Source organism: Dromaius novaehollandiae, chromosome 8, assembly GCF_036370855.1.
Source record: "Dromaius novaehollandiae isolate bDroNov1 chromosome 8, bDroNov1.hap1, whole genome shotgun sequence".
Taxonomy (NCBI): Eukaryota; Metazoa; Chordata; class Aves; order Casuariiformes; family Dromaiidae; genus Dromaius; species Dromaius novaehollandiae.
The window spans coordinates 10297271-10310963 of NC_088105.1; the positions used below are offsets into that span (position 1 = coordinate 10297271).

The following is a 13693-nucleotide window of genomic DNA, read 5'->3' on the forward strand; positions in this document are numbered from 1 at the left end:
AATGAAATAGGAGATATTTTGAACATCTATGACCTGTTTTTTCCCTCCCCTCCCTCGTCCTCAAGCTAAAGAGTGGCCAACTGGAAGGAGGTACCTGTCAACTGGCAAGATTTCCAGACTGAAATGTCACTACAGAGTAATGTGAAGCACTCCCATGTATGCTAGCTGGTAAGTGATCAGCACTGTGGGACCTGCTCCTAAAGCAGCATTCTCACACATTCCTCAGATGACTACTTGCTACAGTCATTGCAATTATGTACAAAGCATGTATTAGTAGAGGAGGGCGGCAACAGGACGCTCGTGTCAAATCTCTGTGCAACATGTTCTCTTTCTCACCACAGCGCTGCTGAATGCCTGTTCATTCTGTTAAGTGCATACAGGAGTAAAACAAAACAACACTGTGCATGAGAAGGGCAAAAATGCATCTGAGCAGAAATCTTTTAGTCTCTACTCCTGGTACCAGACAGGGTTGGGCAGACACTTCATCTGTACCCATTTTTTAAATGGGTACAGAATAGTAGAGATTATTAAAGTCCTTCACATTCTTCACATTTCTTCTTTTATCCTAGGCTTGGCTTGACAGCTCTGCTCCTGAAAGCAGCAGAAGTCCAGATGCAATTAAACACTAGTAAAGGTTTAGGGTATCTGCTTAAGAATCTTTGTACATGTAGAATTAACAGCTATGTGGACTATTTAAGAGTGATCATCATATCATGCATTTGCCAGTGAGATAAACAGGGCACAGCCAAGCTGTAAAGCCTACAGATTTCTTCCATCCATGTGCTGTTTGATCTGACTTGCATCTCCACTGCCTTGATCTTATGTACTTATTTGGTGATACCAAATCAGTGGTCCCTTCTCATAGCAGCAGCAATAGCAGCAGCAATCTGGTTGTCTTCTACTCAATTATGGATAGACTTGGTCTATTTAGTGCTGCTTTTTCTATAAACATCTCTGATTTGCTAAATGGGAAACATGAGGAAAGGTAGTTGTTGCATTTCCAATATAATTTTTTCTTTTACTTTGAATGCTCTTATGGTTTTGACCTGCTCTGTCAATACAATGATGGAAAATAATTTTGAAAGGCTCATTTAACTAAGCAGAAAAGGAATCAGGCTCTTAATTGATAAATGACTCCTGGAACATAGCTAAAGCCAAGGGTATAAACTAACAGGAGGCTGATATTGCAAACTTGTATACAATGCGAAGTCAGGCCTCAACAACAAACTTGTTTATTAAGTCGCTATTTGATGTTTTGTTTAAAATTAGTGTATCTTGGCTCCAATACTATATAAAGGAGTAAGCTGTCAAAAGCATCACCCCATAACCTGACCTGATTAAAAAAAAAAAAGTTATACAAATACAGAATATCTGCCACTGCTTTTAGAGAGATTTAATTTTGACGGAAACCAAGTAAGAACAGACAGATCAAGCTATTTCACTAACCTAATAACTGCACTAGGTTTGGGTGTTTGATTTCCTTCATTACAGCAGCTTCTTTCAAGAACTCTTCCACCTCCATGGTATCTTCCTAGATGAACAGGGAGACAAAAGCCAACAAAATTTATCTTTATGACCAAGGTCAAACACCACGTATTCTAGCTGAATATAAGTGATAGTAACCTCATCTCCATTTTGCTATTTTGGCTTTTACCAAAGCAAAAAAGGAATATAACACACCTGAAAAGCTGGCTGGCCAGCCTGCAGCATGGCCAACTTACAGATACGCAGTACCGAGAAGGTGCTATGCTTTCTTGTTTGGTAGCTACTGCGGCTACCAAAGCAGCATGGCTGGTAAGAGGAAAATTCTCAAGGTCACTGACTTAGTTCCACTGCCCAGCTATAAAAATTAGGTTTCAAAGCTCTCTTAGGTAGGACGTACCTAGAACCGCAGCTGTTATGTTGAAACAAACAGCAGGCTTTGATAAGAAATATAAATGGAGAAGCTGAAATTTTGCAGGAGTAGGGCAAAGCTTGTAGATGATGCTTCCAACACCTTTGGTTTCTTAGAAACCTCTACATCTCTTCTGAGGGAAGAGAAGTGGGCTTGGTAACCATTTCTACAGATCAGACTTGGTCATGTAGTTCCTGCAGGAGCTTGCAGGGCCAAAAAAATCAAAATTGTTTCCAAGCCACATGCACAGTGGCAAGTTTGATATGCTAACTTCGTTCTACACACTACTCTCAAACATGGATTTTATACAGATCAGATATTTGTTATCGTTAGGTGGTAGAATTGAGAATACATTACAATTCCTTTATGCCTGCACATGAATGATGGCAGAATAACTGGTACACAACAATCTGTAAACTTACCTTTAATGTTTTCACAGCAACCGTAAGATTATATTTCTTCCAGACGCCAACATACACTTCGCCGTACTGCCCTCCCCCAAGCTTATGCTTCATGGTGATATCAGTTCGCTCCATCTCCCACTTGTCGTGGATGGGGGACACTCCATAGACAGTGGGCTTATTGCACTTGGGTGCTGGGTAATGCAAAGTTGTCACCAGTCCATCTGCTACTGTTGAGTGATGATGCACCAGCTCTGCTAGGGTGCTGAAACGGCTTTCTGCTGTCACATATACCTGTCGAGAAAGAACCAGGAATCTACTTAAAAGAAAGCAGCTGGAAGCTTTCAATAACACTGGAAGACAGGTACAGTAAAAATGTTGTAATGGCTTAAAAAAAAAAATAGTAGTATGAGAAACGTAGTTTAAAGTAATAGTTGTTCACAGTTTGGGCAAATGAGTATTCAATCGATGAGATTTTTACTAGCAGATGGCAGCTGGAAATCAAGGAGGGCTATCACTCGAGAGCAGTTCTGTCTCCTGCCTTATGGCTCACGCTTTACAGGACTAGAAACTGGAATTCTTGTAGCCAAGGGTTAAGTCCAGTCTCTGCATTCCTTAACCCAACATACTGTTATGTGATTGATCAAAGTTAAAAACACTGATTTAACAAAACTCTGCTTGTTCCAGCTTGGACCAGTGGAAAGGTATCACTGCATCAAACAACTGCTTTTCTCCCCAGCTATGCTCTCAGTCAGGATAAATACTGTCTGCACTTCTTCCAAAGTGGTGTTCTGTGAGTTAAGAAATACAGCACAAAGAGAGATGTTCCTTCCTTTTATTAAAGAGCCAGTAGGCCTGTTTTCTCTTAGACGCATCCCTCCCTTAAGTAATGCAGACTGCAGCTTAGGAATCTGTACCACCTCTTAATTAATGTCCTTATTTCCTCTCCCCACAGTGTTGTCCAGAGAACCTTACCTTTCCATCTGAGGTGGTATTGATCCTGTAGTGGTAAACACGTCCTTCGTACCTGAGCGAGATGGATAGCTGCCCTGGGCTGCTCTCGCTTTCACGAACCAGGAAGCTGCCGTTGATGAGACTGCTCAACAGATACTCGGCTGCACTGCGTGACACTGGCCCATGATACCACGAATGCTTTTCCAGGCTGTTCACTGGTGTGATGTAGTTGCTTGGTACCCAGCCCTGCCCATTTTTAGAACGTACCTCGCTCCATTCACCATTCTGGTTATAACCCAGGACTCGTAACTTCTCACCTATGACCAGAGAGAAAAAAAGCAAAAACAATCTATTGAGTCTCATTGAGATGCTCACAGTCAGCTGACTAAGCCTACATTTGTAGCTAAACAAAAATCCGCAACAGTGAAATCATAATTGCATTGCTCTATTTAAAATATTTAAAAAGTAAGGCTTCAGACAGATAACAGAACAATTTAAGATACTGTTCCCTAATTTATTGCAGTTTGGATGATCAGTTCAAAAGCTTCCCGTGGTTCAGATTTTTAGACCAGAAAGACATTTTTTGGAGGGCAGAGGATTGTCTCCATCTTGAAGCCTTAAATGGCATTTGATATAAAACAGTTGTGCAACAGGGTGTATTCTGATATATATATATATGTAGTGAATAGAGATAGAAAAATCTCTGGCGGTTCTTAAAATTTTTGATTTTGCTCCACTTGAAAGAGTGATGAGTTCTGTTATCACCAATAATGTAAAGGTCCTTCTCTCCCCTTCCCCAGGGCAGGTGATTTGGGGGCCTTAGGATAGTAACAACAACAGCTGGCTAGACTGTTAAGCAACATCCTCCAAAGCCCTCGCTGTACTAGGAGAACTGCCCGGCAGGTGTCCCTCTAACACAAGTGAGAGGGCACGTACACTTGCCATCGGCACTTTAAAGAGTAATCTCCAGCTGCATTCATTCTTATTCTTTCCAGCAGAATGACTGGAGAAGGATTCGACTTTCTGTTTGGTGCGGCTGTGTTTACAGCCGAATTGCTGCTCTGCAATTCAGAGCCCTTACCTTTGGTGATACTGAGTGTGTTGTCACCGCTTGCTACAAAATCGTAAAGTGCAACAAAGAGATTGGGATCGCTCTCAGTGGCTCCAAGCAGGTTCTCCTTGGAGCTCCATCTGATGGCTTCGTTCAGTGCCTGGGGCTCAACATCACAACCATAGGGGCGGTGCAGGGCCTCTGAAGAAAGAGCAGATGAGGAAATTACTTTGTGTGCAATCGTAAATAAATCAAAATCCAGTGTAGCGCAGAGTGAAGCTCCTACTGCACAGCAGGCCCTTTATGGAAAGGGAACACCACATCTGGACATCTCAGACCAGCAGTTCTCAGTGCCCACTTCACTGACTCTTGAGGGAATCTATGAGTTACTTCTAAAAGCAGACCAGAAAAGGTGATTAATTTTTCTATATATCAAACAGCAGCCCCTGTGCATAAAACTCTGCACCTCTGTTTGAAAGTGATTTGAAGAAACAAAGGAAAAATATCTATGCTTAAGTGTTATGCTTTTGATCTCTGTTGTTTCTGTGGCTGAAGTAGATAGCTTGGATTTGAAGCCAACATTACAGACAGATAGGACAGACTGAATGTGACCTATTGGGCTGTGATAGTGACTGATTTGGTATTGGTAGGAATGATGGTGATTTGTGATACATCTCAAGACTGTGTAAATAAGAGGTTAAAAACTGGCAGGGAGACTAAGTAGTAAGGGTGCTACTAGGTATTTACTGGCAGCCTTCCTGAACACCCAGATAATTCTGTTCTGGTTTTTCGAATAACAACTGATGCAAACTTGATAGTACAAAGATGTGGGGACCAGGCTTGAGCTTGTTTTACAGACCAAAGAAAAAAATCCCCACAGTTCCTGTGATGATGAAAATAACCTAAATACACCAGGTTTTGGAAAGAACTGTAGTAAAAAAATGCTAAGACCATCATTAGCTTTCTAATCCACAAAGAGGTTTTCCAGGAACATGTAGCAGAATAAAATTCAATATTAAGACAAGAGAAAGAAATTATGTAGCTTCATACATGGGGGCTGCTTGGGGGGGCAAATAAAGGAAAATGTAAGAATACAAATATTTCCTCTGATGGCACAACTGACAAGCTCCTGCCCTGCTGTGCAGGATTTTCAAATCCTCTTGGTGCAGTTACAGAACTATACTGTAAGCACAGACTCAATTAAAATGCACCAAACATAAGAAGTCCCCTTTCAAAGTTCGAGGATTTCTTTGATTTTAAATCATTGCTTTGGCACAATTCTGAGGAGCAGAGAAGTCGGGCACAGGATGTTTTTAAGCAGACCCCCACCAGAGAATGTGTGCATGTAACTGCCCCCATCCCCACTCTCCCACAACTACAGGCGTGAGCGAGAGCTAGCCTACACGGCACTTCGAAAGCGAGCAAAGAGCTTAAATGCAATACAGGATGCAGAAACTGGGAAGTCGGTGAGACACGGCACAGGAAGAGGCCTGTGCCAAGTAGTAGGCAGGCGTATGCCAAATCCGCAGGCATATGCCAAATCATATGACCAAGCTTAAGCCTGGAAAACCAGAATGCAGGGGGTTTCCCAGAATCTACATTCAGTTTTTTGACTTTATTATACGTACACAAGAAAGTAAACGGTTCAGGTTTGTTCTGTTTTGTTTTTAAATGTGCAGCTAAGTGGCTTTTGACTGCATTTCTGGTAACAATTCCAAGTTACACTGCTTGCATAACCTGCTAATCTTGCAATTACTTAATAGCTTAACTCCCTACCCTTGCCAAAGTACCCCCCTACCAAGGGCAAGGTTCTCCTAGCAAGAACAGAGGTGTATAGACATTAGGCTACCACAATTTCACTTCTGTTATTTCACTGGCTGCAGATGCAATATTAACATACACTTCTTGTTCCTAACTATCTATTGCAATTAGTTTTACAGCACACTATCCATCAGACAAAGAGCGTGAGAAAACTGGCACTATCATGGAAAAGAGGAAATCCCAATGCCTTCCCAGCTTTCTACATTGGAGCACCACTGCGAACACATCAGTAGCTTTTGGGGGCTGGGTGTGGGTAAACATGTCAAGTTATTAAGCATTAGGAACTGTCTAGGTGGCAACAGAAAAGAACACCAACTCCTAAATCCAGCCGTCTTTATGGAGTGAAAAATACATATGAACGGAATAATACATTCTTCACACTCCTGTAGTGCCATGTGTTAGAGAGAGTGTTTCAGCACCTTCAGCAAAATCACTCAGCAAGTCTGCTGCACACAAAATCCGACTTTGATCTGCGCTAGCTCAAGGAGCAAACAGAGAAGTACGCAGGGCTTTCAGGAAATATCCCGACCTTTCAGCTCCATAATACCTTAATGCTGTTCAAGTAACTGACTTCCAGTTATACATCTGCTGAAATGTCAAAGGCTTTAAACAAAAATACATGCGTTTGTTTTATTTTACGGTCAAAGAGTAGCATTTTCAGTTTCTTTTTCGAGCGAGACCTGAGCATCCAACCCTTACCTGAGCTACCAGAGAGCGCGGTTAAGCGTTGGGCCCCCGCGCACTCGCCGGGGGAGCCCCAAGCAGCCCAGCATCGGCCCAGCTCCAGCGCCGCCGCCGCAGGTCCCGCAGCAGCAGCGCTTCAGCCAAGGCGAGGCCGGCCGAAATGCCACCTGCCGCTGAGCCCTGCGCAGCACTGCCCACATTAAACCACTTGCGGTGCGGGGCTGAGCTGCCAGCAAGGATTCAGAGCAGATGTGGGACTACCACCGCTTCCTCGGGAAGGCCTGGGAGGGTGGCACGCGCTCCCAACGCCCACGTTACGTACAAAAAAAGCCAAAGGGAGTTAATGTTTGATGAGGACCTAAAAAAATCAAATGCTCTGAAGAGCTCACGTCTCACTAACTTCCTTCGCTTTCATTTTTAGAGTGACTCAGTCCCTGAAATAACTGCAAGGTTTACCCAGTATCTACTGAACTGGGGCTTGATTGGAGTATAAAAGCACCTACTATCACATAATAACCTATGCTGTTCAACACAGTTTGGCATCTAAACGGTCCGATATGCAAGGAAGGATAAGAAAGACTAGTTAAATAAGGCAACTGCATAGACCTCATTAAGGAAACAGTCACATAACCAAAACGCGTGGCAGGTAATACCCCTCTGAGTGACTATTTTGTAAGCTCAGTTCACACCAAGAGTAAGGAAATGAGGTGGAAAGTTCTGTTTTATATCAGCTCCTTTTAAAGCCTAACCATAAACTGTATATTACTACTTTCATTTCCTACACAACGGAAAGCTTACATCCTGGTGTATTGTACAAGTAATACATGATCAAGCAAGGAGGTTGCTTCATCCATCTCCTTCCTTTTCTTTATTCCCGCAATACAATATGCTTCTTTCCGGACATGAACACTTTTCCTATTCAGCCAGCATGCAAGGGATGTTACGTTCCCCCACCCCGTGCCACCAAGACTATAGTTACCAATCTCACATGTCCAAGTGCCAACAGGAGGACAGTCTAGCACATACTAAGTCTTAATTTTCAGAGTCACATCAAGTGTTGAAGTGGTCTGTTTTTCTGAAATACTAGCTGTGTAACTGCTCATAAAAATGAAGCATTTCGATAATCCTCAAAACTGGTCAAAAGCCCACACGCTCACCCTCCCTTGGCTGGTCTTGTACTACAGACAAAAAGAGACCTGAAAAGACTTGTGTCCTCCTTTAAGCACCCAGAGCAATACAGGAAAGGGCTGGCACAGCACAACAGCCCTGAGCATCATACCTGCGAACCCCGACACGCCAGGCTGAGAGGCGTCAGCACCGAGGCAGCCGAGCAGCCTGCCCTCCTCTTGGCCATAGCTGCTGGACTGGAGCAGGACCGTCCCCACGATCATGCTGGGCTTCACAGCGAGCCGCAGAGGCTGCCTGCCACGAGACGACCCGGACTGCCGCTGCCAGCACAAACGCCACCCCGCGCAGGCGGTGGCGGCTCACCAGACGGGCGGCCAATGACGCAGCAAGCGCTGCCGAGCGGTGAAGGAGAAACGAGGAAAATCAGGCTGCGGATTAATTGGGTTATTAGCTGGAAGTAAGGGTGGAGCTTCCCAGGGAACTCTGCACAAACAGAGGATGTGGGGACCAGAGTGCAAGTTGAAACAACACCGAGATAAGCTATAAAGACGGACAATTTTATTCCGTTAGAGTTAGGCAATAAAGTGTTTGGAAGAAAGCAAACAGTTTCCTTGGCGATATTCCTCTGTACAAATTACAAACCAGATCATCCACTGAGGGGACTGCCCAGATTGATTCATCTCCCACTCCACATACCATTGCCGGAGCACTGTTTACGTGAATCAACAGGAAACTAACACTCATGAAAATGCAAGTCAGAGAGAGGGACAAGCACTAAAGTAGTAAACTCTCTTGAACACTTTAGGATTTCACAAAGAAATAGAAAGTAAGGACAGTACAGTAAGCCCATTCGGAGCTGCAAAGTTGCTGTTTTAGTAAGATTCAGGTCCGCTCTCTGAAAGAACACTATCAAATTACCCCTCAAAAACATAAGGTTTGCTTTATGAAAAGCCTCAGTTTTCTAGCAAAGCTTGTATGATTGGCAGCAGGAGAGGCTCCTCTGAACTTGTGGGCAAGGAAGGGTTAAAGAACAAGTGCTCACCATGGATGGCTCACACCTGGGAGCCTGGTCAGCCTACCAGGGGTATAAAAGGGGGCAGGCAAGGGGGAAGCAAGTGGTTTGGCCTTCTGTAGAGGGAGAGATGCTGCTGCAGCCCAGCAAGAAAAGCAGCATTTCTAAGTCTAAGAAACTCTGCTCTTCTGTGAGAAAAGCAGCTGGACCACATGATAAGGACTCAGAACAGACTGAAGGTAAGAAATGAGTGACTTGGCTTGCTCTGAATGCTTCTGTTTTGTAAAGTTATGGGACTGAAAACCCACTATATAAATCCATGGATGCCCTGGTAACTGGTGACAAGGAGTTATTTCCCCCTGTATGGCCTGTGCCATAGTTTATCCCCCCTGCATTCACCTGATGTAAGTGGGGAAAAAAACAGACAAAGAAAATATCTTAGGATCCCCATGTGCCATCATCTTCCAAGTTCTGACAACCAGGCTCTCCTGCTCCTCCAAAATGAAGCTCTAGTGAGCCCTGCAGCACGTGACCTGCTGGAGGCTGACCTGCCTTTACCTACTAGCTTCCTGGGCTTCATCTTTTTCCCCTTTGGTTTTTGTCTCTCACAGTCTATTGTTTTCTCCCCTCCTATGGGCACTGAACACTCTTAATTACACTGGCATTTGAAATAACCTTGGTATCTCTGTTAACACACAAAGAATAAGCAGAATTTGTAAGAAAGACAGCCTAGCCTGAGAAAAATGTGGATGAGGTTTGGGATGAAAAATGAGTAATTTACTTATTAGTTAAAATACAAGAGATGTGTAACCAGTATCACTGGAACAAAGAAGGATTAGCAGAAAGCTAGGTGAGGCTACAAACGTGACTTACAAATGTATCTATTGAACCTATTATATTTAGCCTCTATCAGAAGAGTATTTTCAGCCAAAGCCTAATGGGTGGCTGTGAGCAGCATTTTGTCCATCTTTCCAAATTTCCTTGGCAGTAAAATGGCAGTGCTGTCCCTGTAATGTCCCAGCCACGCTTCTCAGGGTGTCCCTGCACTTCACAGTAAGTCCCTGTCAAATGCGCCCAGGCAGAACAACAAAATCTAGCTTTTTTCCTGACTTTTAGATAAGCATTATTTCTTTTGAAATTTTTCTAGATAGTTACTTTCCCTTTTGCCCATCACCATGGCACCTGCATCCATCACAATAAGCCTCCTGCTCCTATTCCATTCACAGTAAGGGCACAATATAAACTCTTAATCCTGGTTTACTCAGCTTCCTCTGTGGAAGAACCCACCCCTTAGGCACAGCAGCTCTTCCCAAGGCTTAAGGCTGTTCCCCATGGCGCTGCTGAAAGCAGTTTCCTGAGACCGTTTACCCTTCCTGTACAATTTAAATCTTCCATTTGGAAAAATTTCTCTAGTTCATCCAGCGGTGGGAAAAAGTTAAATGTAAATACCTGAAATATTGCTGACTACAGTACTTTGAAATATATAGCTCAGGGAGCTTTGGAAAAAAAATTGCTATACTTTGAATTTATGAACCAACTATCAATGTCTCTTAAGCAAACAAAAGGACATGTAAATAGAAATACAGCTCCAAAAAGGAACGTGTGCTGTTGGCAATAAGCCAAAGTGACTGGCTTCGCACTGGATGGAAGAGAGACAAAAGAAGGGCTATAGGGTAAATACTGGTTATTGCATAGTCTCAATCAGAGATAATTAGCATTTTACACCAAAAAACATAGGGTATCTATACAGGGTTCTCTCTTCTGGCTTTTCACAGGCCTCTTATTTACAAAAGGATGCTTGAACACAAGGCCACAAAGATTCCTGCACATGCCACATCTTATACTTTATTTTCACTTTGGGTTTTTAACTAAGTATTGATATAAATATCCACACTGCTATTTAATATGTAGACTCATTTTATATGCTTGATTTTAAGACTACCAAGGAATAAGCATTGGTCAACTTAAAGCACAAGAAGCAGACAGCCAAGTAACTAACCACTGTTAGTATAACCGGCCTTTTCCACTGCATCTTCAAAACGTACCTCACTTCATGCACTAGACTTCAAGAACTTCAACCAGCTTGTTAGTGGGAGGATTTCTGTCTTAATGAATATGAGGAAACAAAACTGATAACACAGCAGTCCGTGAGTTTCCTATTTTGCTGACACGATTGGAATAGCATCAACTTCTACAGTAGCTTTGTTGCTGAAGCCAAGTCTCAGCACTTCCCACTAACCAAAAACACTCAAGGCAAGCTTACTCCATACTAAAAAGCTAACCAATGCTGAACAGGGCAAGTTGCTGCTAATAATGTGGTACCGTAGAGGCAGAACTATGAACTCTCTTCACCCCATTAACAGACTTGAGCCCTTACCTAAAGAGACCACCTAGTCTCTTTGCTGACATACATGTGGCCATGAAAAACATGAGATTAAAAGCTTTCAGATAACTCACATATGGCTTTGGTAAAATACAGGCAACCTAACTAAATGCCATTCCTAGGTGTTCCTCTCCTGCGAGCAACCAGACTCTTAATAACGTGGTTTGCCTAAGCTAAGCACAGATCCTGTAGTTAGTCTTTGGGCCTCCCACAGAGCGGTGCGAGGTTTAAGGACTGTAAACAACCCACTGAGTAAAGCCAAGAAATACAGTTCCAAACCAAGAATTTGAGATGGCTGAGGAATAAGTTTCTATTTATGGTCCCAGCCTGGGAGAGACAGAATGGGAAGAGACTTCAGAGTCAATGACAAAATTGCATCATGAACAGCCCTCATCATATTCTCTCTCTCTCTCTCTCTCTCTCTCACGCACACACACGCACGCCAAAGTGATAGCACCTTCTTGCCTGAATTATCAGAATATTGCTGAAAGACAAAAGGTTAATAGAAGTGATCTTTGGTCAGGGAGAGTAAACTGTATGAGAACCTAAAAGCTCTTCCTAGAGCTCTTCTCTTAAGAAGAGATTTATTCTGAAACTTAAGACACTGCTGCACGAGGTACTACCCTGTAGTTATTTCATGGTTAAAGTGGCGGGTCTTTATCTAGAAGGCATGTTTTTGCCTAACTTGATATAAAATCCAAGTGAAGGTAAGATTTGGGGTTTTGGTGTCATTGAAGTTTAAATGTTGGAAAGAGTCAAATTGATTTCAGCTAGTTATACCAATGTGTGAAAAAATTCAAGACCTTGTCTGTGTCTACCTGAAGTTTATGAGGTTAGTTATGCAAGATTAAAAAACAAAACCAACCCCTCTGCCCCCAAACTCACAGAAGTTGAATGAAGGAACTGTTGTCTTTTCACTGGCCCCAATTATCCTCATCCTTCGTTAATGACATCGAACATTTAGAGCCTTAGCCTGTTTCCCTGTTCAGAGGCCACCAACATACATATGCTATTTCTCCCTAAAGTCTACCTAATGCAACAGTTCATAATTTCTCCACATTCCTTCTCGTAAAGAATTTCTGGAAATACCTTTTTGAAACAAAATCCAGAATGAAATAAATCCAGCTTACGCTTCAAAGTACTCATTTCAGAATGTTTGCTCATTCCTTGTTGAATGCAAGGCACATAGGTAACCTCTACAACTATATGGGCTATAAGTTACCGAACCTTCTACTGAAATATTTGGTAGCATTGCTGTTTTAGGAGAGAATTTCAAAGTAGATCAAGCACTGATCATATTCAGGACAAAAACTGCTAACTCATTAAACAAGCTCTCATTACATATAATATTTCTTCGCCTCAAAACTCTGGAAAAGAAGAGATGCAATGGAATAAAGGCAGCTAGCAAAATGATGCAGCTTGAAGTACCATTCTGACTTCTTTGAACGTACGTTTGAGTGAGGAAGCAAAAGCCAACAGCACAGTAGGCAATGGATAAAAAACACTTTTCTGCAGTGGGGAAAAAAACTAATATAATTAAAATAATACACAAAAAAGGTCTTTTAGAATGACAAGCTACAAGTATAACGTATTTTAAAAAATCCTGAATACTGTATCAAAATGTCTGCTACCTTAATTACTGAGGATTTGTTCAGTTGCTATAAAGCTAGATGCTTTGCAATTGTTGGTATCTAGAAACAAGCAGAGAGACCATCAGCTTTAGATGCTCTGTTACATACCTCTTTCCATTGAGTACAGAGGTGATGAAGCTCCAATCTTTGTTCCTCTGAATCCTGCCTATAATGGACAGTAACTACTCCCCCAATGACAGTTTTAGGGAAAGGAGTGCTACGAAGGGACACAAGGATTTCAAAGATAACTGGGAAACTGCATACATGTAGATCAAAAGTCTATTTGACATTCTTCCTCAGTTGTGGTGGGTTCCAGTAAACATCTGCAGTATGAAGGGTAAGGAGGATTAGATCACCTGGTCCTTCTCCAGGAAAGGTGGGTTGGCCAAACATTATGACAGCTTACAGCAAGTCATTTAGCATTTTTTTAATCAGTGCTGTGGGAAAGGAGAAGTTGCTTAATGCATGTAGCATTAAGCTACAACAGAATTCCTGAAGATTCATTAACACTGGTTAGCTCAAAGTCAAGATATTGTCTACTTCTAAGCAAATCAAACTCCTAGTTATTTACTCACACAGAGTTAGGTGGGGTAGGGGGTCGAGGAAGATGAGCATTTGCAGTGAGAGCTCTTGCAAAAAGACTACTTGAAAAATCATGGCTCAGTCAACCCCTAAGCAAGCTGGAAATACCTATACTAACAGTCTAACTGCTAAGAGGTTATTTTGCAGATGTA

General features: G+C 42.5%; 1 protein-coding gene and 1 long non-coding RNA gene across 6 annotated transcripts in view; one reads left to right on the forward strand and one right to left on the reverse strand.

Moving 5' to 3' along the window:
• The window catches only part of ABL2 (ABL proto-oncogene 2, non-receptor tyrosine kinase), a 50747-nt gene that overhangs the window by 12878 nt on the left and 24176 nt on the right, over window positions 1–13693 (reverse strand). For 3 of the 5 annotated variants that reach the window (XM_064515629.1, XM_064515628.1, XM_026101002.2), the window contains exons 2-5: window positions 4331–4501; window positions 3271–3566; window positions 2317–2589; window positions 1447–1531 (exon numbers count right to left, since the gene is read on the reverse strand). In XM_064515629.1, coding sequence (XP_064371699.1) covers window positions 1447–1531; window positions 2317–2589; window positions 3271–3566; window positions 4331–4501 — 825 coding nt within the window. Of the gene's footprint in view, window positions 1–1446; window positions 1532–2316; window positions 2590–3270; window positions 3567–4330; window positions 4502–8084; window positions 9166–13693 lie in introns of those variants that run through there. The other 2 variants (XM_026101003.2, XM_064515630.1) reach the window with 2 other exon arrangements.
• On the forward strand, window positions 2519–6736 carry LOC135329002 (uncharacterized). Its single transcript, XR_010390123.1, has 3 exons — window positions 2519–2659; window positions 3251–4712; window positions 6233–6736. It is a non-coding gene; the product is annotated as an uncharacterized LOC135329002 (long non-coding RNA).